We start from the raw sequence: 23,919 nt of genomic DNA on the forward strand, positions 1-23,919 counted from the left end.
TCTGACAGGCAATTTTCAAATAAGCAGCAAGACGTCATGAAGTGATGTGCGTTGCTTTAGCGTCACCAGAAAATGCTGGTTGATATTACAGTAACATATTGCGAGATGGAATAGGGAAGAAGTGAAAAATTTCCTCATCGAGGCCCTATCACAGGCCACCAACACTGTCCTCCTAATCTCTCTGGGAGCACTAGCGGAGAAGCGGCAGCAATAGCTCGCAAACGGGGTGCATGGCCTCCCCAGCCTTGCCGGCTTATATAACTCACCCACCCACCTGGCGTGGGGTCTGTCGGAGTTTGTTGGAAGCTGGAATTTGTACTGATGCTGACCGGAGCTTTTCATGCCTTGCAGAGAGATGGCTGCCTTTCTTTTTTCTTTTAATCTTCTCTAGACGGCTATAGCATGAACCTGCAGACATATCGGACAATAACTGGCATCTCCGTAGAGAGCGTCTTGCACATGCGCATCATGTGCGGTTGCTCCTGGTCTTGATAGATGATCATCCCTTGCCCACTTCAGTGTGACGAGGCTGTTGTTTGCATGTGAAATCCCATCATCGGGGATTTTCCACGTTAGTACCTATCGATTGGAGGTTGCCTGCCCAAGGTACTCGTTGATCAAAGCTATTACACTTTAAAGAAATATACAAAATATAGCATTGCCTGTAGACAGACAACACAGAGTACCTTTATATTATCAGACATCTCATTGGATCTGATGCGAGATACTATACTCAGGGCCGGGGCGCTGGCCGTAGCCACTCGTATGACTACCGACTATGTGTAAGTGGCCGCAATTGGCCGCAAGCCGGTGTCGGCTCCTTCCTGACAGAAAAGTTGTCTGCCCGATTTTTTGTACTTTGAAAATGCTACGTCGGGACCTACTTAACCTAAGAGAGCAGTGAGTCATGGCAAGTCGACGACTATCTTCTAGCAGTAGAAAATAAATAAGCCAGCATCTCCAACGACCTCGCAACCTGCCACAGACAAACGTCACTTCACACGCAGTCAGTCAACCATCACCATGTCGTCCGCTCGCGATATCAACCCCGGCGCCCCAACCTCGAGATCCGTCGTCTCCAGCTGGGGCCAGAATCTTTCCACCTCGCCCGTCGCCACGCTGCAGTCGCCCACGGCCAGTCTCGGCGGACTGCTGCCCCGGAGGAGCGTGCCCAAGCTGCTCAAGCCCTTCAACACGCAGGACATCAAGATCCTGCTGCTGGAGAATGTCAACCAGACCGGGCGTGACATCCTCACGGCCCAGGGCTATCAAGTGGAAGCCCTCAAGTCCTCGCTGCCTGAAGATCAGCTGATTGAGAAGATCCGGTAAGCAGTCCTTGTTGCGTTGCAATGGGTCGTTGCAGCTGACCGTTGAGTCAATTGTTGCGAATTGACTGCTGCGGTTGGCTTTTTGCCAATTGGCTCTTGCAATTGACCTTTCCATTTGATCATTGCTGTTGACCACCGCTGACCTCTGCCAATGCCAGTGACATCCATGTTATCGGCATCCGCTCAAAGACGAAGCTGAGCGAGCGAGTTCTCAGCGAAGCCAAGAACCTGCTCGTCATCGGATGCTTCTGCATCGGCACCAATCAGGTCGATCTCACCTATGCTGCTCGTCGCGGTATTGCCGTCTTCAACTCCCCGTTCGCCAACTCTCGCAGTGTTGCAGAGCTCGTCATCGCCGAAATTATCACCCTGGCGCGCCAGCTTGGCGACCGATCCATTGAAATGCACCGTGGCACCTGGAACAAGGTCAGCGCAAAGTGCTGGGAGATTCGTGGCAAGACATTGGGTATGCTCTACTTCGCCCGTCCCTCTTGCCCCAAGCCGCAGAGGCAGCCGAAGCAACTCGTCGTCTTCTAACTCGGGATTGCTAGGAATCGTTGGTTACGGACACATTGGTTCCCAATTGTCGGTCCTTGCCGAAGCCATGGGCATGAACGTCATTTACTATGACGTCGTCACCCTGATGGCTCTTGGAACCGCTCGCCAAGTGCCCTCACTAGACAACCTTTTGGAGGAGGCAGACTTTGTGACTCTCCACGTGCCCGATCTCCCCGAAACGAGAAACATGATCTCCGCCGCTCAGCTGGACCGCATGAAGGAGGGATCGTACCTGATCAACGCGAGCCGTGGAACCGTTGTCGATATCCCTGCCTTGGTCAAGGCGATGCGCTCAGGGCACATTGCCGGCGCCGCCCTTGACGTTTACCCCAACGAGCCCGCTGGCAACGGTGACTATTTCACAAACAACCTGAACCCCTGGGCGGAAGAGCTCCGCAGCCTGAGCAACCTCATCCTCACCCCCCACATCGGTGGAAGCACAGAGGAAGCACAGCGTGCAATTGGCGTTGAAGGTTAGCCCGCACCACCGCGAAGCCAGAAAGAAGTTGAAGCATACTGACTAGAATACAGTTGCCGAGGCATTGGTTCGTTACATCAACCAAGGTATCACTCTGGGAAGTGTCAACCTTCCGGAAGCCCAGCTTCGATCCCTCACCCTGGACGAGCCGGAGCACGCTCGTGTAAGTTGGCTTTTATATTCTCAGCAGCATGCATCGGTTCTAATCTTCCGCGACAGGTCATTTACATCCACCGCAACGTACCAGGTGTGCTGCGTAAAGGTTTGTCCCGTGTTTCCCACTCCTCAGAGTGTATCATGCTGACCAAGACCAGTCAACGAGATCCTCGGCGACCACAACGTCGATAAGCAGATCAGTGACAGCAAGGGAGATGTGAGAGCGCCTCTTTCGTCCCGTCTGAGATTTAGCACTAATGTAATTCACAGCTGGCGTACCTGATGGCCGATATCAGCAACGTAAGATATGAGCAGATCAAGGATATCTATGAGAGCCTGGAGGGCCTCAGCTGTAAGTTTCGAACCTTGTGCTGTTATTGCGTTGCACTGTCTAACTGATCACGACAGCCTGCATCATGACGAGAGTCCTCTACTAGAGATCCTGCATTGGCGGGTTCGTTTACGCAAAAGTTTTGGCATATTGGGACACTATTGATGGTAAATAAAATCGACCAGAGGGGACTCTGAGTTTGATACAAACATATATGGGAATGGCATAGTTTGCTTGCTTCAACAGTCGGGTTGGTATTGACGACATGGTATCGATAGCAGTTTCAACAGCATCGTCCCCTTTCCAGGACTTTCTAAGAAGCCCTGTAGGTATATACAAATGTACAGCTTTGTTTCAGATGAGTGATACACTACGGCGGGAAATGCTCCCAGCTACATATACTTTGCCTGCACCTCTACAGACACGTTGCCGTCGTACATGGACTTCTATGATAACCACAATCACTTTCGGCGTGGGCATGGAATAGGGGCTAGAGGAAGTAGGACATGATGGGCCAGTCGGAACGTCGGTTTCCTTACCAGTAGACCCTTCTCCGTAGCATCCTAGCGGGCCGGATTTGACGACGTTGGCCCAGCAGACGGTTGTCAATAAAGAGATGGTTCGAGAATCTGCGCATGAAGTTGGCTTGTAGGCATATGCCGTCATATGGTAACGTAGATATATATATTGAAAAGGTTCGGCTTGTGCTATTCCTCTCCCAGCATCCCTCTATGACCGACGGCTGGCATCCCAGTGACGGAGTCCTTCATCTCGTTCCTCGACCTGGTCGAATTGTCTAGTGGTCCCAGGGATGCTTCCACCCAAGCAATGCGGGGCCTGCGAAATTTCAGACGTTAGAAGTCGGCCGTATAGAAGATTTGCATAGGAATTGGAGTGTTTTACCATCTTTCTTGGCCCGGTACATCAGCTGCGATATGGTTGTCAGTATACAGCTCTCTCTCTCCATGAACATGTTCGCGCCCAGGCCAGGACTTTGGCCGTCGAGAGGGCATTGGACTCACCCAGAACCACATGCCGGCACCAAGGGCCGTAGCCGTTACTCGGTAGATCGGGGCGACATGAGGGACGGGAGGCTTCGGGGGACCCATGGCTGCTGCGGGTTTACTGTTGCACCTGGGGGGGAAGCAAAAGGTCAGTCGAGTTGTCGAGGCAGGGTTTCGTCGGGATGCGCAGACAGGAATACCTAAGAGTTGTAAAGGTCAGTGTCTCATTGGTCTCCAAAGGGTTTGACCACCGATGACTTCGGTATGTAAAGGGCATTGGAGAGGAACTTACCAGGCAGATTGGATGCGATAGTCGCTGCTTTGCGATATGCGGAATGCAATGGCCGGCCGATGAAGCGTCTGGAGCAATCAAACGCAGTCCGGGCCTGTGATGACTAACACGTGCGTATCCATTGGCCCGCATATAAGAATATCTCTTCTTACCTAAGCAATCAGTTACATACATGTACATCCCAAGCTGTCACTTCTCGAAGGGCCAGGCTTAGTCTCTGGATAAAGTGTTGGTGCATAGGTACACTTGTAGAGGATTACAGCTGCTCGAATCGGCTCTATCAAAATGCTGTACTTTACTCTCAAGAGGAGATGAGGATACAAACGGGGCTTCATGGCGCATGTGGTCATACGATACACTAGGAATGCCTTTCATGATTGGGATTGAGGCGTCAATGCTGCTCGAATGCGGACTCTGAACGCCATGATGACTACTACCTACCACCAGCACATAAGGTAAGGTAGTCAGAGACATACTTTGTTATTGGAGCCATCACGGTGGAGGAGCAGCCTCATACGGCCAGTAAAGTCTGCTGCACTCGTGGTTAAATGGAAGCCTTCCTGGGAAACCTGTTGAAGCTGCGACAAGTGATGCAGTAATACAAACATTCCACGACAAGATGCCCATGGCATGCTTCAAAATTGATGCAGGTATGGACGCCGTCCGCCAATAAGAGGATTTTGTCTTCAATCAAAGACGACGCATGCGTGACTCACGTGACATGTCTCGCACTTGCCACTTCTCGTGCCTTAGCGTGGGCGAGGGCCAAAGAGGGCTGGAGACTTGTGGACCTGGGAAAAAATTCCCACAGAATTAGCGGAAAAATATATGCCCCGGTACCTTTCTGGTTTGGCTCGCTTAGATTCAGGTTGATGCACACAACAATTGAAATTCTTCCAACCCCTCCACCAACTTCTTGAGACCTTTGGATTCCCAAGTGCTCGTACGCCGATAAGGAATCATGGCTGTTGGAAAGTGAGTATCGATGCTGCGAATCCGCGAGAGAACCGTTTGGCCAACAAAAAGAACAGGAACAAGAGACTCTCCAAGGGCAAGAAGGGCCTCAAGAAGAAGACCGTGGACCCTTTCACCCGAAAGGACTGGTACTCTATCAAGGTATGTTCTGGGACACGCTCAGACGGCGCGAGGGAGAGGGAAAAGATTGCATCGAGTGCTAATTGCGAACAATACAGGCTCCCAACCCCTTCAACATCCGAGAGTGAGTCGCGTCGCAGCGCAGCAAAGCGTCAGAAATGGAACAGCAATCGAGAATTTGGAACTGACGGATTTCCTGCAGTGTCGGCAAGACTCTGGTGAACCGGACGACCGGTCTCAAGAACGCCAACGATGCTCTCAAGGGCCGCATCGTCGAGGTCTCTCTCGCCGACCTCCAGAAGGACGAGGACCACTCATTCCGCAAGGTCCGCCTCCGCGTCGACGAGGTCCAGGGCAAGAACTGCCTGACCAACTTCCACGGACTTGACTTCACATCCGACAAGCTCCGATCCCTCGTCCGCAAGTGGCAGACGCTCATTGAGGCCAACATCACGGTCAAGACCACCGATGACTACCTCATCCGCCTCTTCGCCATTGCCTTCACCAAGCGACGCCCCAACCAGATCAAGAAGACCACCTACGCTGCTTCTTCCCAGATCCGCGCCATCCGACGCAAGATGACCGACATCATCCAGCGCGAGGCCTCCAGCTGCACCCTCACCCAGCTGGTTTCCAAGCTGATTCCCGAAGTTATCGGCCGCGAAATCGAGAAGTCCACCCAGGGCATCTACCCCCTCCAGAACGTACGTGTTTTGCTATTGGGAGAGGGTCTCGCTGGTTCTCGCCACATCTGGAGAAATTCACACTGGCCAAATCGCTAACTTTTTCTTTCCTTTCCAGGTCCACATCCGCAAGGTTAAGCTGCTGAAGGCTCCCAAGTTCGACCTGGGTGCCCTGATGGCTCTCCACGGCGAGTCTGGCACCGACGACCAGGGCCAGAAGGTTGAGCGGGAGTTCAAGGAGCGTGTTTTGGATGAGGTCTAAAGAAAAAGGGTTATTGTGTGAAGAGATGAGAGGCGCAGGAAAGCCCTGCGAGTAGATTCGCGCCTGGCCGTTTTCCCAGTCATTTTACATGGAGTAACAACCCATAGGCGGGTAGGGAGGTTAGGTAATGTCCCTATGATATATTAAAAAACACTCGGATTGCTTTCACCTACTGTGTGCGATGGGCGTAGACGCTTGGGCGACTTCAAACAACCCTTGGGTCGTGCTTTAGTAAAATGGCGAAATCTTTGAACATTTGGATGATACGACAGCTGCATCTCGCTATTTGACGGTGGCAAACTGGTGGTTGAAACTTTTCAGAAGCGTCAAATTTGTCCTTCATTTGGCACACAGATTGGACAACTAGGGCAGCCATGAATGGCACATTGATATGTGCCACGAACACATCTTTCAACATGGAGCAAAAGATGATTTGAAAAGCCATGGCTTTTAGCACATCGAATGATAGGACAAGAGATTAATCTGTATAATTTCTTTATTTCGTCTTCTATCTGTAGATTCGAGAAAAGTTTAGTCCTGTTCTCTTCGTAAAGAGCAGCCAACTGCTTAGAATCAACGATCATCATTCGCGTCACTTCAAGTCCGACATTCCCAAGAGTAAAGGGATGTTGGCCTAATTGGAAGGACCAATATACCCACGGAGCGTAAGGGTATAGAGGTGAGTAAGGGGCCGGGTTCATTCTTCCTTGAGCAAAAATAGAAATACACCACTGAGCAGTGAGGATGTATCTCGGAGTGAGCCAAGGGGCGCGGTGTCGAATCCGCAACGGGGAATATGGGGGAACGAATCAGTACATCACGACAAGCAAAAAAGGAGACCTGTTGTTGGGCGTTTTTGTTTCTTTTTATTTTGGTGTCGCCCTACACCGAGAATTTCTTCTCAGTGGGACTGTTGGTCTGAACCAGACACTCTACTCCTCAGGGACTGTTTTCGAAGGTTAGCAAAAATTCCGTGCAGCGGGCCAAAAAGGGGGGTGCATACTATCAATCTCGCCGTTCTCAATGGCCTCGAGAATAGCCTGGGGAGGCTTTCCGTCGACCTGGCAGCCAACGCTCTGAGCAGTTCCCAGCATCTCCCTGACAGTACCCTTGAGCTCCTTGGCGAAAGACTTGTAGCGCATGGTGCGGGCAATGTCAATGATCTCGTCGAGGCTGACGGACTTGTTGTGCTTGATGTTCTTCTCCTTCTTGCGATCACGGGGAGGCTCCTTGAGGGCCTTGATGATGAGAGAGGAGGCAGTGGGCACAACGGAGACCGCGGCCTGACGGTTCTGAATGGTCAACTTGACGGTGACACGGAGACCTTTCTATTTTTCATTGTATCAGCATCGCGTATTTCGGCCTTTTCTTCGTTTGCAAAATTGGGCGCGTAAAATATTTGGGGGAAAAAAACTTACCCAGTCACCAGTGGCCTTGGCGATATCTTCACCGACCTTCTTGGGCGACAGACCAAGAGGACCAATCTTGGGAGCAAGGGCCGAGGAGGCACCAACCTCACCACCGGTGGCGCGGAGGTGGCTATAGGATGCAAGTTAGACTCGAATGTTCGCGGGAATGCATCTCGACGCAGCAGCTAGAACTAACATGACCTTGACCTCGTTGGGATCGAACTTGGGAGCTGCCCGGCGAGTTAGCAAACGGTCACGGGAATTTCAGAAGAATGAGGAAAATCTTACGCATGGCGGCGGTTGATGATTTGGCAGAGGCTCGTGGTTTGCTTGCCAAAGGGAGGATTGATGAGAGTGCGGTTGGGCGGAAGAAGGACAAACGGGAAGAGGAGGAAAAAAGAAAATTGGAGATAAGATGTGTGCCCCAGATGGGTGCCCTAATCGTGGCCCACTCTGTTGAGCGACCGAGAGTGTAGTACAAAGTACATGGTGGCAGACCAATCTTATGTAATCAACCGAGATTTGGGCTAGCCGTATTGTCTACGATATCTGAGCATCTCCATGTTGAAGAGCGATCAATGTGATACGACGATCTACCAATGCATTGTGCTCGAGTTACTTTACCTGGCTGTATCTACCGCGACAGACGGAATGAAGCTATCATCATTTGAAGTCGCAGACGATGCTCTTCTTCGTGACTCAGTTCAAGTCGCAGCGTATCACATCGGACCTGGTTCGGGCAACTGTACGTGTCCTTATCACAGACTGGATGCCTCTGCTATCACTCCGTACAAGTAAATCCTGCAAACCATGGAAATATGTAATTACTGGAGCTCTCCTCGTTGCTCCATCGAGTTGGAGGGCTGACTAACTGCATGTGTTCACTGTTGATCTCCTGACCAGATGCCTTGTTTAATTCAAAGAAAACAACTGCAGGGCCGGAGAGCAGAAGTGTCTCTCTCCTCCGTAGCTCCGCCCTTGTTTTAGCCAGGCACCTAAATTCGGGCCCAATGCTTCCCATTCCTCAAGCTATTCCGCTCTGACGCCCTGAGATATGCAATTACAAGTAGAAACATGCTCGCGGCGGTCTCCGAAGTGTCCATCTACGTAATAGAGATCCAGACCCAGACCCGGACCCCTCTTTATGTAAGGTTTCTTTATCGGCAGAAGCCCGACTAGATTATATGTACCTACCTGGGTAGCTTCGAGCAAACTGCAGCTATCTCGACACTTTTTTTCAAAAGTGCAATCTTCTTCTTGACAGAAACGCTCAACTCCCATGGCCGAGAAACCGACACCTGCTGCTGCGCCGACGCAGTGCGTTGGCCCGACCTTTAGGTCCGTCGCCGACAAGCCGACTGCGACGGTGTCTCACGAGGTGCCCTTCGAGAACGTCTGTGTCCTGCCGCAGACTCCCCAGTTGATTGCTCTTCTATCGTAGGTCCAGATGGCCCCTTTGGCCGGGTTCCAGCGTACAGTACGGCCCTGGTGCTAAGTGTCTGCAATGCAGCATGATAAGGAACAAGGATACCGATCGAGCGGACTTCATCTTCTATTCCAACAGAATCATCCGACTACTGGTGGAGGAGGGCCTCAACCATCTCCCCGTCGTTGAAAAGACCATCACCACGCCCGTCGGCCGCACTTACAACGGCTTGGGGTTCCAGGGCAAAATATGCGGCGTCTCCATCATGCGAGCGGGAGAGGCAATGGAGCAGGGCCTACGTGACTGCTGTCGGTCCGTAAGAATTGGAAAGATATTGATTCAACGAGATGAGGACACGGCGCAGCCGAAATTATTCTATGACAAGCTTCCTGAGGATATTGCAAAGCGATGGGTTCTCCTGCTGGACCCGATGTTTGCAACAGGTAGCTATCCTCCAACTCCAACTCCCACTCCAACTCCCACTCCTCCACTCTTTCTTGTGATCTTTATCACACCAATGAAATAGTACCCCATGCATGATATCCCCCCATGACTAACAAACCGCGAAAAGGTGGTTCCGCTACAATGGCCGTCGAGGTCCTCAAGAGTCGAGGCGTGCCTGAAGACCGCATCCTCTTCCTCAACTTGATTGCCAGCCCAGAAGGAATAACAACGTTTGCCACCAAATTTCCTCGCCTCAAGGTTGTGACGGCGTTCATTGACGAGGTAAGTGCCGACCTGAATCGCCATTTTCCAACGACCTGTACTAATGGAAACCGTACGCAGGGCCTGGATGAGAAGAAGTATGATGACCACGCCTCCACAAAGTGTTGTTGGCTGACCCTGCTGCAGTTACATTGTTCCTGGTCTTGGAGACTTTGGCGACCGATTTTATACAATTTGAATATGGCTTTTTTTTTCGATGCGATCCCGGCATTAAGTGTGCGTCTATATCCCCAAGTCCGTAACGCCCTAGACTGCTCTCGTAGAAATATACAGCAAAGGCGATCAATAGTCATCGTGCAGGTCGTTGTCTTCGTGCTCGTCAGTGGTAGTCTTGCCTTCCAAGGGCCTTCGAGCGCCGAATGACTTGGCGGTGTTGCCCTCTCCAGCGTCTTGTTTCGCGACAGCCTCTATAGAGCCAAGGAAGTTAGTTGCAGACCCAATCATCAAGAAGAAAAAACGAGGAGCGCGTACCAGCAGCATCAACCCATTCTCCGTAGACGTCGACCGCAGCCGAGAGATCTGGATCCTGCGGTTAGCGCGCACAGAACTTCAACATGCGTGAAGACTCGTTGGATGCGACGAACAATTGACGGCACACTGGAATTTCTGTCCGCAGATGCGGCAATCTAGCTGACCAACACCCGCCCTCTTATCCAGCTTGACAGTGACCGACTTCTCGTGGTTGCAGAAGAGGCATGTGAACGTGGTTGGTAAGGGATCAGCCTGCGGTCCCGGTCAGTTTCCGCAAGACGGGCATATCGCATGCACGAGTCCTCCTGCTCACCCTCTTAGGCCCCATGGGCTTTCTGGAGGAAGACTTTCGCTTTCCCATGGCGTCCGGGTTGGATGGCGATGGTGGTTCTCTCAGAGGGCAACGACCGTCTGTGCCGCAGCTGCGAGTCGCATCGCGTCCGAGTTTGGGACCAAGTCCTCTTATCTTATCGCGCAGTGATTACATACTGCGCTGCGGATGCATGTACTCCGTACCTTAGCCATGCGCCAGGTATCGTTATGTCGGGGCCCTTGGCTCGTCTGCTGCAGCGCTGGGGTGGGGCAGTGCTATACCGGTAGATGCGTTCGAAACGGGGCTTTTGGGTCCGCTCTTCGGCGTCTGCCGACACTTGCTGCGAGCAACCCCGCATTCCGCTATCCGCTATCTTTGAAGTACGATCTACAGCAATGCTCCGTCCTCCGTAGCTGGGGGACATGACGTTGCTATCGCCGGGAGTCCGAAGTAGAACTGGCGGGTAGTGCCTGCAAAGTAGTACATATCAGGTAAGCCGACAGCTGCATCGGCCGGGCTTGTCTCTCCTGTATCAGATAGCAGCAGCATGTACTCCGTAGAGACGGGCAGCTGATACCGTCGTCCGCTTACCTTAGGCTCGAACGCCTCGCTTCCCGTCTCCTGCATTTGCCTATCAGATGCCAGGCGGGGTACGTAAGAGATACCGTATGCGGTTCATGATTACGATTAGGTACCGACTTGTACTCAGTCTGCTGGGTCACGTAAGGTCAGTCACAGTCACGTCGGTCAGGCAGAGCTGCTATAGAAGGCCTCTCTGCCCAACCTGGCTTGTCTGTCCGTCTTTCTCCCCCTTTCCAGAAGCTGTGCGGAACTCGTCTTGAATAGTGTTATCTTCATCTATATTCCTCTTGGTCCTCTTGTGTGACACCGTCCGACTTCCTCCTTTCTCCATCCTACAGTTTGTCCCCGTCAGGAACCTCACCTGAACTTCACTCACATCGAAACCACCCTCCCTTTCAGCCTTACTATCCCGATCTAGCGGACCTCCGGCCCCAATGGCTGCAGATGGACAGCAGGATGGTGTCCTGGACACCCTTCGGCAAATCCAGCAAACCCAGCAGCGCCTGTTGAGCTCGGTCGAGTCCCTCACCAGTAAATTCAGCTCCTCCACCATCTCGACCGAGGCTCTTGATCCTGCCTCGAAGCTGCCCGTAACCTCCCTGGCCCCGGAGAGCAGCCAAGATGGCAAGTCAAAGGACGCCGAAGCCTCGGGAGAACTGGCCGCCATCCAGTCGTCCTTTGAGAAGGCAACGGCCCAGCCCGGCTCGGCTCTGTCTCCGAGCACCCGGACCGGCTTCACGTCTCGAATCGTGCTCACGTGTGTGCTGTCTTCCCTTGTCGCTTGGTAACACGTTGTGCGGACCGGCCATCTCATTCACTTGTGATCTCATAGGACGTATCCCAAGCAGATTGGCATTGACCCTCTCCCTATGGACTGGGGAAACCCTGATCCGCTGAAGCGAGGGCCCGTAGTTGTTTCGAGGGCTGCCTCTACCATCCGTCGCAGAAATGGTTCGTCATTTATGTTTACAGCGTGAGAAAATGTGGGATGAGCTTACATGAACTGACATCATCTTAGCCATTGGAGGTGAGTCGACTCTTTATCCGCCTTGACAGATTTGCTTCTAACGATTCGTCTAGCTCAGTAAGTCGCGGCCAATTCTTGGGAAGTAGGATAATCCGTGTTGACCAAGATTCAGTGGAGGCTCGTACTCGATCTACTATGCGCTGGCTGTTGCCAGCAAGGAGCTCAACGTTGATCACAGGTCCGTACAGCAGACAGTAAACCCTTGGCATTCTTCTCCAGATTCTGAGACTTACCAGGCCCGATTACACAAACACCGAGCCGGCTGCTAATATTGGGCCCTTCCCCCAATGGGGTGACAAGAAGAAGATTGTCGCCATGGATCCTTGGGGTCACCTCGTCCCATGGACCTTCAAGGACATCATACAAAAGGAAAATGGTATGAGACGACCCGCTTCGAGATAGTTGCTCTTTACTCATGGACATTCTAGTCGACATGCGGCCAACTATTGCCATTACAAAGGCTCACATGAAGGTGGGCGCCAATCCGGGCCTCTGCTACGCACTATCACGCTGACCATGGAAATCATAGCTGCCGGAGCTTGAGGAGAGCGTGAAAAGTGGCCGACTGTACGTCGCCGAATAGCTACGACGACTTCTTTCAAGTGTTGGCTAATTCATCATGCAGAGTCCCCGACGGAAAAGTCTGCCTCAACAACCTTGGAGAGCTGGCTGTGACCAAGTTTGCCGTCGAACCGGTATGGATGAAGCCTCGAGAAACAGCGGTGCAGTAACACTAAGTGCTGATGCGTCTAGGTCTGGTACCTCCCCGGTGTGGCGGAGAGATTTGGAATCGGTGAGCACATGCAGCTTGGACTTCCTCTCAGCAAGAGACTAATTAGCTGCAGATGAGGCCACTTTGCGTCGTTCACTGTTCGAGCACACCGGGGGGAGCTACCCTGAGGTAAACGGTAACCCAATACCAGTGTGGATGCAGCCGAGGCTTACCAACAGTAGTTGATCACTCGCGGAGACATCAAAGTGTTCCTCCCACCTATCGGTACGTAACGAGCCGTTCTGCCGACTATCCCACCGAAGTTGGAAAACGGGAGAAAGTAGGCTGACCATATATTTCAGGTGGCCTCACTGTGTATTGCTTCGGCGATCCTGAGAAAATGTCCGACGAATCCGTACGATTATCACTGAGGATTCACGATGAGGTAAGGCGTGGCCCGGTAGCTATTATTGCTTGAGAGACTGACTGGCAAATAGTGCAACGGAAGTGACGTGTTTGGTTCCGACATCTGCACATGCCGGCCGTACCTGATTTTCGGCATCGAAGAGGCCGTCAAGGAGGCTCAAAACGGCGGCAGTGGCGTCGTCATATACTTCAGGAAAGAAGGTCGTGCTCTGGGAGAGGTGACCAAGGTATGTTTGCCTGCAATTCATAAGCGTGAGAGAAAACACTAACAACTCTATAGTACCGTAAGACTGATCTTTCTATTAATCTTCTCTTCGCCTGTCTGTATCATGGAGCTACGACGTTGACTAACAAGGGGGATAGTGGTATACAATGCTCGCAAGCGAGGCGAGGACCGAGCATCAGACTACTTTATGCGCACAGAGAACATTGCTGGCGTCAAAGACATGCGCTTCCAGGCTCTGATGCCGGACATTCTTCACTGGCTGGGCATCAAGAAGATTGATCGGATGTTGAGCATGAGCAAGTAAGTCCATGATATTAGGCCGCCACTTTTCTAACTTGATGCAAGCTCTAACGCGTGTGGCAGCATGAAACACGATGCCATCGTTGGCCAGGGGTAAGCCGTACTCATGCAAGCTACGAAGCTCACTCACTCTGACATTGAACAACACAGAATCCCCATCCACGAGAGGGTGGAACTCCCAGAGGAGCTCATCCCCGCAGATTCGAGAGTTGAGATTGACGCCAAGATCACTGCCGGTAAGTCTAGCCCCCAGCACCATGAGAAGGATAGGTCACTAACTCGTCAAGGCTACTTCACCTCTGGCAAGCGGTTGACAGCTGAGGAGTTGCAGTCGGTACAGGGCAGGATGTGGGAAGAGTAAGCCTTATCTCTGTTCGTCACTATAATATGTAGGATGATGTGCTAACGCTGAATACAGCCTCGATCACTGAACGATTGCCCGGGCAAGGACTGTCCCGCTGAGGCGGTGTTGATTTTTTTGCGCCGTTATGCTCCTGTTGAACCTACGATCTGTATCTCGCTTGGGGAGCTGTTGCCTTATGGGATGTAGGCGTGGTTCTTTTGAAATCGAGCTGATTTGCAGCCCCTGCTCTCATTCAGACCGTCCAGATAGACTCACTAGATCCTACTGGTAGACACTAGGTAACAACTCAAAACAATATCCATCCGCAAGAAAAACCAGTAAAATGGTATAGTGGTGTTACAATATGGCTTGTCGTATATGCCCATTGTATATGCTTCCTGTTCCCGTCCGTACTTATCCAGTACTTTTCGATGAAAGGAGGTAGCGACGTAATCATGATGGTGGATTCGAAGCAGCATAATGCTATAACCCTGACAAGTACCGAGTTCTTGTAGTATATGCTTCAAAGCCTGTTGCGGACAACGAATTCTCGACTCTAGATCAAGAGAAAATGAAGAAGAAGAAACACAAGATGAAAATGAAAAAAAATCAAACGGTCTCCTGAGGGTATCCTGGGCTCGGTCTTCCGGAGCTCGTTCTTGGGGAGGCGGGGGGGGGGGGGGGGTCCGGAGCTCGTTCTTGGGGAGGCGGGGGGGGGGGGGGGGACAAGAGGGCGCGGGCTCGGGCTCGGGCCATTTGAGCTACATGACGCGGCAGTTGCTCTTAGCTGGAGGCTCTCCAGGGTTCTGGGACTTCTCAATCTGCGCAATCAGCAGCTCAAAGGCCCGGCCCACGTTCTGGTTGTACCGCGCGCTGGCCTCGGTCCAGCCGCAGTCGAACTTTTCTGCTAGCTTCTTGCCCTCCTCGGGGCTGACTTGGCGCTGCTCTGGTCGGAGATCGCTCTTGTTACCTACTATGACGATGGGAACGGACTCAGTACCCTGCGGGTTGGGGTGAAAGGCGGATGCGGTCAGCGGGAGCTCTCTCTCTCTCTCTTTTTTCTTTGGGGCCCCGGGGGGGTTCAAAAGAATGTGCTGAAGAATGGGAAGACGCGGGGGGGGAAGAGAAATGCGTACTAGATGATTGAGGATCTTCTCTCGGACGACCTGGACCATCTCGAATGACGGCAGGGACGACACCGAGTAGACCAGCATGTAGCCGTGGATGCCGATAAAGTGCTTTGAGTTCAAGATGCTGTATTCATCCTGTTGTTGTTGGTTGCGCAATGCCCCAAGTCAGCCCGCTGCTCAACCTCTTGTCCGCATGTTTTCTCTTTGGCGCCCGTGACGAGAAACCGCCTGCCGTCACTGCCCATCCTCCACCTATCTGCTTACCTGTCCAGCCGTGTCGACGATTTCGGTCGCATAGTCCTGGCCCTTGTACTGGATGGTCTTGCTGAAGGTGTTTTCGATCGTGGGGTAGTAGCTGTCGACGAAGTGGCCGTCGACGAACTGCACGGCGAGCGAGGATTTGCCTGAGGGAAGCAGCGGCAGGTTAGCAAAAGAGGAGGATCGTGATTTTAGTTTTTGCTTTTGATCATCGCGTCATCGTGAGAGGTCTGGGAGGACTTCTTTTGGCGCTTCATGCGAGCGGAGAAATGGGACGCGCGCGCTGGGGATGGGGGGGGGTGGGATGAGTGAGGGCGATACAACATACCAACGGATCGACTGCCGACGATGGCGACTTTTCTTTGCTTCAGGGCAGGCATTGGGGAGAGAGTTTATGGAGAGTGTTTTGAGTTGGAAGAACGAACGAAAGAGTGGGAGGAGAGAGAGAAAGATCGGAGTTGCTTTGTTCAAGAAAAAGAGAGCAAGAGAGATGAGGCTGAAATGATGGGAGGCGATGATGATGTTGTCTGGAACTTGCCTGTGCCCTCTTGGAATGTCCAGGCGCGCACAGGTGGGATGGATTGGCGGCGAGTCTTGGGGCGGCGGCTCGTCATCACATGGGACAATTCGTATTAATAGCCGGTTCCATTGTTTTGGTAGGCGGTGGATTATACTAGGTAGTAGTGCTGTAAGGATGAATCATGGCGGGCGGGCTCGCACTGTATCGGCCTGCGCAAGTCCACGGCGTTGAGATGTTGAGGGGGTTTCTGGACCGAGTTTCGCTCTGGCTTCGTGTTGTTGAATGTTGCATGCTATCAATCTCCGCTGGTATATCTCTCACGAGCCTTCAAGAATGCATCTCTTATTACAGAGTTGTCCCACAAAGGTGCGACTGCGATGCCTTCGTCATACAGTACCGACGATGATATCACTGATTGGGAACACTGTGATCTGAGATTTCGATGATGATGCCTGTGGGCAGTTCTACCTTACCGCAGTCTACCAAGATAACTGAGTCGGGCGAGCGACCGACGCATTGTATGGGGAACATGTATCTAGTACGTTTCTCTATTGGGGGCATCGGAATGCTGCTATCGTAGCCTCCGCAGACTATATACAAGATGTTCCAGCTCCGCCGTTTTATTATTGACCGTCTTATTGATCGTGATAAAGTGCTGGATAGCCGGGAGTAAGCCGCTCGGCAGCGGCAGCTCAGCGTGGCCCAGGTAGAGATATCCAAGTATGATAGCCAGGTAGCTGTATGCTATGCCGAGCTTCGACGTCTCGACGGAATCGTCCTGCAAACTGTCAGCAGGTGTGCGTGCGTTGATGTTATGGGTTGTGACATTCGTCATCAGACTCACCTTTTTAATTGATTGCCCGCTTTCAGACCATGCCCCAACAAGCTTGTCAATTTCCTCTGCATGGATGGATGACCGGGCGTCTGAGCAGTGTTCCAAAATGTTAATTGTGATTCCCAGTATCAGTACCAGCTCGTCGTATATGCTGCTTTCGAATGCAGACTTCTGTATGGCACTCTGCACAGCGGAGAATCCAGACGTGATGCCACGGGCCAGGCTTGACAGCAGTTGATTGTTTTGGAGAGCAGCAGCTCTTGCTTCATTGTTGGTCGTATTGATGGCTAGCTTCAGCAATGTGGCGTCTATATTGTTGTGGCTCCTTGGCCAACAGTCGAGCGCGCGTTGGAGAAAGGCGGCGATGTCGGACATCTCTTGTCGTACCTTTGTCGCTGATCCATCGGCTGCGCCAGCGGTGCTGGACTGCGCCTCGAGGATGCAAATCAACAAGACATAGTCGATGTCGTCTCGGCAGTCTTCTCTTGCAAAGTAGCTTCTCAGTTTCGAGATGTTGGTGGAGGCATCGTCCAGCACGGTCTGGGCGTCATGCGGATCCAGTAACCGGATCAACATATAGAGCAGCTGCAGGGAGATGGTGCGCGGCGAGAGATGCAGCATTTTGCAGCCATGCCACAGGTCCATACCCAGCAGCCTGCTCTTGACGCTGGCCAGCGTGCTTCTCGACGCTCTCGACATGTTGGCGGATTTCTGTGCCGCGAAACCAGTGACATCCTCCTGTATTTCGAGGAGACTGTTCAACAACAAGCCCACTTGATTCTCCGCCAACTGGTGAAGCAGGTGTGGTGCGGGATTCGACGACAGAAAAATAACCAGGATGGCAACAAGTAGAAATCCGCTGATGGCGTCTTTCTCATCTGAGATGCCCTTTGCTATGTTGTCTCGAGATGCATGATCCCGAAATTGATTCATGAATTCCTTCTTTTGTAGCTTATCGGCCAACTCGCAGAGGCCATTTCTACGCATTGTTGATGCCAAAGACCCAGGAGTCCCGATTCTGGACAGTAGATCATCCACCTCATCCGACGATCGATGGTTGGCACCAGCTCGTCGCAGTTCGTGCACACTCCTGATGGCAACTTTGGTTTTCAAATCATCGTCAACGTCATCGTATTCGTCTACTACTGGAGACGGCGGTCGCAATGGCGCATCGTCAATGTCGGCCATGAGGGGAGGGTAGTCGGCGGCTTCAGCAGTGTTGGACTCTTGAGAGCTCTGGAGAAAACTTCGAGATTGGCTGTACGTGACTTTGATCTTCCTCCTCTCCAGCGCGCTGCTATCGGAGCCAGTCCGGCGCAGATGAGCCTCCTTGCGGAAGCTGGGACGGTCCTCCCGCGCATGCAGACGCTCGCTGTTGCTGACAAGGTCGACTTTGCCAGCGTTCGGGCCCGGGTCAGAACTGGAATTGCCCGTCTCTTCAGCTACCAGCGCATCGATCAATCGCCGTCGACGCGTCGGCGGCGTCTCTACCCGCTTGTCCGCGGACGAGGCTTGTATTGCCTCCTCTGTTCCCAGCTTAGCGACGCCTGTGCGAATCGAGGTTGATGATTTCCGTGGCGTCGCCGGTGAGGCTGTCTCGTGAGAGTCGATGATGCCAGTTTCGCCGGGGTTCGATTTTGAATCCTTAGCATCTATTCGAGCGGGCGCCATGTCAGTTCCTGTGTCAGACGTGAATAGGTAGCCTGGGTCCATACCAAAAGCCGATCGGTGACTCCGTTTCCGCGTCGTCTCTCCTTCTGACTCCCGCTGTTTGCGAACTGCCTCCCGGTCGGTGGTCGCAGCACTCTGGAGCGCTTTCTGTGGTCGCGAAGAGTCACCAGACCGCGGCGGAGACGCACGAGCGTTCCTCTGTCGAATGGCCGGCGAGGGCGTCGCCTCTTTGGACGAGGTCTGCGAAAGCGATGTCGCATGCGCGCGCGGCCCACGAGAAGACAGCTTCCCGTAGGTCGCCATCTTCTTGCGTTGCGCCTCGACAGGCTGACGCTGGGGATCCATGGCCGATGATTGATTGGTGATGTTTGTGTCTGAGCGTTCCACCAGAAGCCGCGTCGAGGTCGTCGTCACCTCTCTCACATGTTGCTGGAGCAATCGGTCGGTCGAAGGAGCCGCGATGCAAGTCGGCGCATCCGCGAGGGCGGCAGTCGACAATGTCAATGCAGACTTGCAGACGCTTAGCAGCGGCGTCCAATCAGACGAGGTATATGACAGCTCTAAAAGAAGACCCTTGCCGACGAGTGGCCCGTATCTTATCTTAGCCGTTTGCAGTGGCCTTAGCAGGACTGCATGGAGAAGCTCCGCAACCAATGCTTTCAAGAGGTTCTGTCAGTCGTTCAGCGTGTGTGAATGTACTGTATATGTAAACTAGTACTAACCCACAGGATCTGAGAAAAGAAAAAAGAACATTAACATACTTGGCTGATAGTGGGAATCTCAGGTGAGATCGCGGGTTAAGGTACGATATGTAAAGACAAAGAATGAGCCCAGATAGGTGGTATTGCCCACTCTAGCTGTTCCCGGCCTCACCTATCGAGTCTATTACGATCCTCAACACAACACAACCGAACGAGCCTGAGATCCGAAAGAGTATATGTTTGAATAGATTCCTGATGAAGCATCTGCTGGACGATAGATGCTGATAGGGGAGAAAAGAGAGATGAAGCACGATTTCTTGCCCGAGGATACCGCTAATGGGCTCCCAATTGTGGTTGTAGGTAGGTAGGTAGCAGTACATAGGTATGTATGTGGCAGCAGCACTACGACCTGCTAGATTCAGTGGAACAACCTCCCTGTAGCCTCCACCGTCTGTAGTTGTACGAGTACTTCGCCCAAAGGCCAGGGTCGCGCAAAAGATTCAGAACCCCACCTTGCGCACCCCTCCATTTTCTCTTGTGACTCGATGGGCAGCTCGTCGAATTTAGTCACATCTTGATCTGATTTTCCATACTCGTTTGCTTGACATTGACGGCTTGCCTCGCGAGGTCCGAATAGCGACTTAACCAAAGGACACTCTCCAGAACCTGCCACCATGCTCGACGTCAACGACTTCATCGCCGAGCGGGGTGGAGACCCTGAAAAGATTCGCGAGTCGCAGCGCCGACGCTTCGCCAATGTCGACATCGTGGACGAGATCATTGCCCTGTGGGATGACCACCGCCGAAGTAGGCTCTTTGCTCGCTCCAGTCCCAAAGGCGCTTCTTGGTGCTAACATGGCTCTCCACAGCCCAGTACAGCGCAACGCAGATGAATGGCAAGATAAACGACGTCCAGAAGCAGATTGCGACAAAGAAGAAGGTACTGGCAGATCTGGGCACGGCGCCGATGAATAGTGTTGCTGACAACCCGATGCATAGGCCAAGGAGAACGCGGACGATCTGCTCAAGGAAAAGGCTGAGCTGGAGAAGCAGAAGAAGGCTCTGATCGAGTCGGCGGCCGAGAAGGATGCGCTGCTCAAGGTCAAGGTCAAGTCCGTCGGCAACCTTGTCCACGACTCTGTGCCCGTGAGCAACGACGAGGTACGATCCGCTTGGTGTTCCACTAACTATAGATGACATGCCCCTAACACAATGGTGCCAGGCCAACAACGCCGTTCAGCGAACATGGGCCCCCGAGGGAGTCACCGTCGAGAAGCGGCCGGTCCTGTCCCATCACGAGGTTCTCCTTCGCCTTGACGGATACGACCCCGACCGTGGTGTCAAGGTCGTTGGCCACCGTGGATACTTCCTCCGCCAGTGGGGCGTCTTCCTCAACCAGGCGCTGGTCAACTATGGTCTCGAGTTCCTCTCCCAGCGCGGATACACCGCTCTGCAGGCTCCTCAGTTTATGCTCAAGGACTACATGGCCAAGACGGCCCAGTTGGACGACTTCGATGAGCAGCTGTACAAGGTCGTGGATGGAGACTCCAAGAACGACAAGTATCTCATTGCCACGTCTGAGCAGCCCATTTCCGCCTTCCACGCCGACGAGTGGCTGCAGCCCAAGGAGCTCCCTATCAAGTAAGCCCCGGGCTTCCATGGCCGGCAAATATGCTTGTATCACTGACAAAATACTACAGGTATGCTGGCTACAGCACGTGCTATCGACGAGAGGCCGGATCTCACGGCCGAGATGCCTGGGGAGTCTACCGCGTTCATCAGTTCGAGAAGGTAATAGCGCAGGCCTGGTCCCCCTGTAGCTGCTTGATAGCTGACCTCCCTTTCTAGATCGAGCAGTTCCTCCTCACAGACCCGGAGAAGTCCTGGGAAGCGTTTGACGACATGATTCACGTTTCAGAAGAGTTCTACAAGTCTCTCGGCCTGCCGTATCAGGTTGTCGCCATCGTCTCCGGCGCCCTCAACGATGCTGCTTCCAAGAAGCTCGATCTGGAAGCTTGGTTCCCCTTCCAGGGAGAATACAAGGAGCTTGTCTCATGCTCCAACTGCACCGACTACCAGTCCCGAGCCCTTGAGATTCGCTGCGGGACCAAGACGCAGACCGACATCAAGAAGAAGTACGTTCACTGCCTGAACTCGACGCTGTGCGCAACCACACGAACTCTATGCTGTGTTCTCGAGAACTACCAGACAGGAGATGTAAGTCGCCCGATCCCCTGGTGGAACCCTTCTTATCCTGGTTCCGAGGATAGTCTCTAACAATACTGTAGGGTCTGCGCGTGCCAGAGGTTCTGCGGAAGTACTTGCCCGGCAACCCAGAATTCATTCCCTTCGCGAAGGAGTTGCCGAAAGAGACTCCGGCGCAGAAGGCGCTCCCGCAGCGGAAAAAGGAGGCGAACTAAGGTACCATTATTCGAAAGACATGCAAGTGAAATAAATGGCGGGATGTGAGCTACGAGATGCGCAGATATACACCAATGGTCATAGTAGTACATGTTGGATCAGTACCTAAGGAATGTAGAGCAAGAGCACCACCAGTACTACCTAAATACCACACAGCCCTCGTCGCGATTATACTTCAAGGCGGTGCGTGTTTCAGAATCAAAGAGCAACCCATTCCAAATTAAACTATCGAGAGAGAGAAAATAAAGCGTTGCCCTTGTGCCTGTTACTATTATGGAGATGAAAGCCTCCGAGTACACGAAAGACAAATAAACATTCTTTTGGAGACAATCACCAATGAAACAAAAAAAAACATGTAGCGATGTCATTAACTCAGATTACGCCATTCCTCTCAAATCCCTGTCCACTTGAGCATCTTTTCCCTCGATTTCCTTTCCTCTAAGACATAGAAAGAACCCAGCCTCTAGACGTTGGCAGGTTGTGTCGCTTAGCTCTGTTTGCATTCGGCAGCCTCCTGCTTAGGCTTTCCAGATTCATCCTGCATCAGTCACCCGTTAGTCCCGTCACAGAAAGCAAGGTTTGAATGGGCACAAAGGTAAAATGAAGAACTCACATCTTCGTCCGACTCCTCGTCATCATCGTGGTCCTCGCTCATATCGTCCTCATCGTCCTCATCATCCTCGAAATCACCGCCCTCCATGTCATCCTCGTCGAACTCTTCGTAGGCAAGAGCCTCGCCAGTGAACCAATCGACAGCACGAGGAATCAGCTTCTCCTTGATGTCCTCACCAAGCTGGTAGTCCAGCTCCAGACGTTCCTCAATGTCAGAGGCAACATCGTCGTCTGCATCAGCATCATCGGTGGGGGGCTTGGGAGGGGAGAAGAAGTTGAAGAAGGATTCCGTCGGCACCGACTTCTTGACGATTCGGGTCTGCTTGGTGTCTGGGCAAATTTGTTAGCGTTCGGACAGATCAAGCATAGTATTTGAGACAGTGTCGAACTCACTCTTGTTTCGCTGCTTCTTGGCTTCGATGCGGACGGTCAGGTCCTTGCCGGGGTACCAGTCAATCTTGTGGCCTTCGGCATGGTCGTAGATGAAGTCGCCGCCGTAGCCGCTCTCGTTCTGGTAGTAGTAGGTCTTGGTAATGATCTTGTCGGAGAAGAACTCGTTCTCTTCAAACTCGAAGATGAGACGGAAGCCGGGCTTGTCAAGGTACTCCATTCGGATGTCAACGAGGTGCTTGAGGGCGGCCTCATCGCGGTCGGTAATCATTTCCGCAAGCGTCACCTGGTTCTTCATGGCGGATAGCCAGAACTCGGGAATGCCCTTGACGGTCTCAGACACGTCATCAGCAGGCTGCGAAGCCTCGCCAGCGGCCTCGGCCTGATCCCGCCCTGACTCTTCCTCGTCCTCGTCTCCCCTCTTGACTTCCTCCTCTGTGGGCTCAACCTTGCCATTGACGATGGCAGCTCGCTTCTCGTACAGGGGAGTGAATTTGGCGAAGTATTTCTTCTCAAGCTGGAGCACCTCTTCCTGGAACTCGGCTTCCAGCTTGGCGTGGTCCTTCTGAATTGCTCGCAGGCCCGAGACCCGACGGCGGACGGGGGCGGGGAGGGACTCGATGTATCCAGAAGACTGTCCAATGAGAGAGCCGAGCCGCCCTTGGATCATCTGCACGAGCTTTGGGTTTTGCGCCAGGAGAGAGGCGGCAGCCGCTCGTTCCATGTCATCTGTACAGGCAGAAATCGCCGCGTTAGAGAGAGCCGTTGAGATGATTCTGTCATCGGGAACGCATTTACCTTCTTTGATGCTGGCCACGCCGGGCTGCTGGGCGCGGGAGGATATGGGAGCGTTGGTAGCCGGCGTGTTCTGCGGTGTGCTGGAAGGCGGGGTAGTTAGCATCGTCAACTGTGGCTGAAAGAAACAAGAGGCCATCATCAGTCACTCACGGCGCAGTGGACACGTCCGATCGCTTGTTTCGAATAGGCTCAGCCATGGTGTTTGCTGGGCAGACGGAAAAGCAGACAACGGGGAAGGAAGGGAGATTGAGGCTGTTGGGGATTGTGCAAATGTGAAAGCAGAAAGTTTTGGACGAGGAGGCGTTGGCGGTGGCTAATAGAGGTGGTGGGGCCTCAGGTTCGAGAAAATTTAACTAGCGGGAGCAAGGCCTGGCCTGAGGCGCGTCAACTGGAAACGGGCGCGAAGCCCTCCGAGTGCAGGGCGAAAAGGCGGTA

At 52.8% G+C, this 23,919-nt stretch overlaps 11 protein-coding genes across 11 annotated transcripts; 5 read left to right on the top strand and 6 right to left on the bottom strand.

Moving 5' to 3' along the window:
* The first annotated feature begins 863 nt into the window (after nucleotides 1-863).
* Nucleotides 864-3,158, top strand: BBK36DRAFT_169858 (hypothetical protein). The gene is made up of 12 exons (XM_024897831.1): nucleotides 864-918; nucleotides 942-991; nucleotides 1,016-1,325; nucleotides 1,487-1,794; nucleotides 1,880-2,359; nucleotides 2,418-2,527; nucleotides 2,584-2,626; nucleotides 2,679-2,737; nucleotides 2,791-2,872; nucleotides 2,929-2,959; nucleotides 2,986-3,006; nucleotides 3,068-3,158. Exons 3-10 carry the CDS (start codon nucleotides 1,024-1,026, stop codon nucleotides 2,955-2,957), a joined length of 1,413 nt encoding a protein of 470 aa, XP_024746898.1. The 5' UTR covers nucleotides 864-918; nucleotides 942-991; nucleotides 1,016-1,023; the 3' UTR covers nucleotides 2,958-2,959; nucleotides 2,986-3,006; nucleotides 3,068-3,158.
* A 489-nt stretch (nucleotides 3,159-3,647) lies between these two features.
* On the bottom strand, nucleotides 3,648-3,960 carry BBK36DRAFT_7587 (hypothetical protein; the record flags this gene model as incomplete). The annotated part of the gene is made up of 3 exons (XM_024898547.1): nucleotides 3,648-3,688; nucleotides 3,755-3,779; nucleotides 3,874-3,960. 3 exons carry the CDS (start codon nucleotides 3,958-3,960, stop codon nucleotides 3,648-3,650), a joined length of 153 nt encoding a protein of 50 aa, XP_024746899.1.
* A 1,119-nt stretch (nucleotides 3,961-5,079) lies between these two features.
* BBK36DRAFT_1207343 (ribosomal protein S3Ae) lies at nucleotides 5,080-6,299 on the top strand. Its single transcript, XM_024897396.1, has 5 exons — nucleotides 5,080-5,122; nucleotides 5,179-5,263; nucleotides 5,341-5,366; nucleotides 5,445-5,946; nucleotides 6,044-6,299. The coding sequence occupies exons 1-5, from the start codon at nucleotides 5,109-5,111 to the stop codon at nucleotides 6,185-6,187; spliced, it is 771 nt and encodes a 256-aa protein (XP_024746900.1). The 5' UTR covers nucleotides 5,080-5,108; the 3' UTR covers nucleotides 6,188-6,299.
* A 514-nt stretch (nucleotides 6,300-6,813) lies between these two features.
* On the bottom strand, nucleotides 6,814-8,169 carry BBK36DRAFT_1136367 (ribosomal protein L12, L11 family). The gene is made up of 7 exons (XM_024892955.1): nucleotides 8,148-8,169; nucleotides 7,990-8,108; nucleotides 7,885-7,888; nucleotides 7,793-7,826; nucleotides 7,606-7,726; nucleotides 7,191-7,515; nucleotides 6,814-7,133 (listed from the first exon to the last, which is right to left on the bottom strand). Exons 3-7 carry the CDS (start codon nucleotides 7,886-7,888, stop codon nucleotides 7,120-7,122), a joined length of 498 nt encoding a protein of 165 aa, XP_024746901.1. The 5' UTR covers nucleotides 7,990-8,108; nucleotides 8,148-8,169; the 3' UTR covers nucleotides 6,814-7,119.
* Nucleotides 8,170-8,875: 706 nt separating this feature from the next.
* On the top strand, nucleotides 8,876-9,926 carry BBK36DRAFT_1162287 (PRTase-like protein; the record flags this gene model as incomplete). Its single annotated transcript, XM_024894430.1, has 5 exons — nucleotides 8,876-9,033; nucleotides 9,107-9,465; nucleotides 9,594-9,748; nucleotides 9,809-9,825; nucleotides 9,875-9,926. 5 exons carry the CDS (start codon nucleotides 8,876-8,878, stop codon nucleotides 9,924-9,926), a joined length of 741 nt encoding a protein of 246 aa, XP_024746902.1.
* A 104-nt stretch (nucleotides 9,927-10,030) lies between these two features.
* On the bottom strand, nucleotides 10,031-10,580 carry BBK36DRAFT_1162288 (Elf1-domain-containing protein; the record flags this gene model as incomplete). Its single annotated transcript, XM_024894431.1, has 4 exons — nucleotides 10,031-10,155; nucleotides 10,220-10,267; nucleotides 10,333-10,471; nucleotides 10,533-10,580. 4 exons carry the CDS (start codon nucleotides 10,578-10,580, stop codon nucleotides 10,031-10,033), a joined length of 360 nt encoding a protein of 119 aa, XP_024746903.1.
* A 968-nt stretch (nucleotides 10,581-11,548) lies between these two features.
* Nucleotides 11,549-14,166, top strand: BBK36DRAFT_1144054 (hypothetical protein; the record flags this gene model as incomplete). Its single annotated transcript, XM_024893643.1, has 19 exons — nucleotides 11,549-11,871; nucleotides 11,947-12,065; nucleotides 12,133-12,141; nucleotides 12,195-12,198; nucleotides 12,254-12,319; nucleotides 12,378-12,517; nucleotides 12,570-12,613; nucleotides 12,671-12,708; nucleotides 12,767-12,836; nucleotides 12,895-12,934; nucleotides 12,987-13,042; nucleotides 13,096-13,138; nucleotides 13,216-13,298; nucleotides 13,351-13,506; nucleotides 13,560-13,563; nucleotides 13,643-13,805; nucleotides 13,869-13,898; nucleotides 13,956-14,041; nucleotides 14,093-14,166. The coding sequence occupies 19 exons, from the start codon at nucleotides 11,549-11,551 to the stop codon at nucleotides 14,164-14,166; spliced, it is 1,548 nt and encodes a 515-aa protein (XP_024746904.1).
* A 743-nt stretch (nucleotides 14,167-14,909) lies between these two features.
* BBK36DRAFT_1162290 (GTPase) lies at nucleotides 14,910-15,916 on the bottom strand (the record flags this gene model as incomplete). Its single annotated transcript, XM_024894432.1, has 4 exons — nucleotides 14,910-15,149; nucleotides 15,285-15,413; nucleotides 15,543-15,682; nucleotides 15,865-15,916. The coding sequence occupies 4 exons, from the start codon at nucleotides 15,914-15,916 to the stop codon at nucleotides 14,910-14,912; spliced, it is 561 nt and encodes a 186-aa protein (XP_024746905.1).
* A 696-nt stretch (nucleotides 15,917-16,612) lies between these two features.
* BBK36DRAFT_1182421 (hypothetical protein) lies at nucleotides 16,613-18,562 on the bottom strand (the record flags this gene model as incomplete). Its single annotated transcript, XM_024896308.1, has 2 exons — nucleotides 16,613-16,834; nucleotides 16,901-18,562. The coding sequence occupies 2 exons, from the start codon at nucleotides 18,560-18,562 to the stop codon at nucleotides 16,628-16,630; spliced, it is 1,869 nt and encodes a 622-aa protein (XP_024746906.1). The 3' UTR covers nucleotides 16,613-16,627.
* A 1,375-nt stretch (nucleotides 18,563-19,937) lies between these two features.
* Nucleotides 19,938-21,683, top strand: BBK36DRAFT_1126755 (serine-tRNA ligase; the record flags this gene model as incomplete). The annotated part of the gene is made up of 7 exons (XM_024891412.1): nucleotides 19,938-20,070; nucleotides 20,133-20,203; nucleotides 20,263-20,424; nucleotides 20,486-20,904; nucleotides 20,964-21,054; nucleotides 21,112-21,480; nucleotides 21,552-21,683. 7 exons carry the CDS (start codon nucleotides 19,938-19,940, stop codon nucleotides 21,681-21,683), a joined length of 1,377 nt encoding a protein of 458 aa, XP_024746907.1.
* A 610-nt stretch (nucleotides 21,684-22,293) lies between these two features.
* BBK36DRAFT_1144058 (NAP-domain-containing protein) lies at nucleotides 22,294-23,681 on the bottom strand (the record flags this gene model as incomplete). Its single annotated transcript, XM_024893644.1, has 5 exons — nucleotides 22,294-22,334; nucleotides 22,375-22,626; nucleotides 22,690-23,415; nucleotides 23,485-23,564; nucleotides 23,635-23,681. 5 exons carry the CDS (start codon nucleotides 23,679-23,681, stop codon nucleotides 22,294-22,296), a joined length of 1,146 nt encoding a protein of 381 aa, XP_024746908.1.
* Nucleotides 23,682-23,919: the final 238 nt, after the last annotated feature.

This window comes from Trichoderma citrinoviride (genome assembly GCF_003025115.1).
Source record: "Trichoderma citrinoviride strain TUCIM 6016 unplaced genomic scaffold BBK36scaffold_13, whole genome shotgun sequence".
Classification (NCBI taxonomy): domain Eukaryota; kingdom Fungi; phylum Ascomycota; class Sordariomycetes; order Hypocreales; family Hypocreaceae; genus Trichoderma; species Trichoderma citrinoviride.

Bases quoted from the DNA above. Each gene is read 5' to 3' on its own strand.
- BBK36DRAFT_1207343 (XM_024897396.1), top strand. The intron at 5,367-5,444 runs GTGAGTCGCGTC...GATTTCCTGCAG, and splicing joins AACCCCTTCAACATCCGAGA to TGTCGGCAAGACTCTGGTGA. The intron at 5,947-6,043 runs GTACGTGTTTTG...TTTCCTTTCCAG, and splicing joins GCATCTACCCCCTCCAGAAC to GTCCACATCCGCAAGGTTAA.
- BBK36DRAFT_169858 (XM_024897831.1), top strand. From the start codon at position 1,024: ATGTCGTCCGCTCGCGATATCAACCCCGGCGCCCCAACCTCGAGATCC. The intron at 1,326-1,486 runs GTAAGCAGTCCT...TGCCAATGCCAG, and splicing joins CAGCTGATTGAGAAGATCCG to TGACATCCATGTTATCGGCA. The intron at 2,738-2,790 runs GTGAGAGCGCCT...TGTAATTCACAG, and splicing joins TCAGTGACAGCAAGGGAGAT to CTGGCGTACCTGATGGCCGA.
- BBK36DRAFT_1136367 (XM_024892955.1), bottom strand. The intron at 7,727-7,792 runs GTTAGTTCTAGC...TGCATCCTATAG, and splicing joins CCCAACGAGGTCAAGGTCAT to CCACCTCCGCGCCACCGGTG. The intron at 7,516-7,605 runs GTAAGTTTTTTT...AATGAAAAATAG, and splicing joins CCAAGGCCACTGGTGACTGG to AAAGGTCTCCGTGTCACCGT.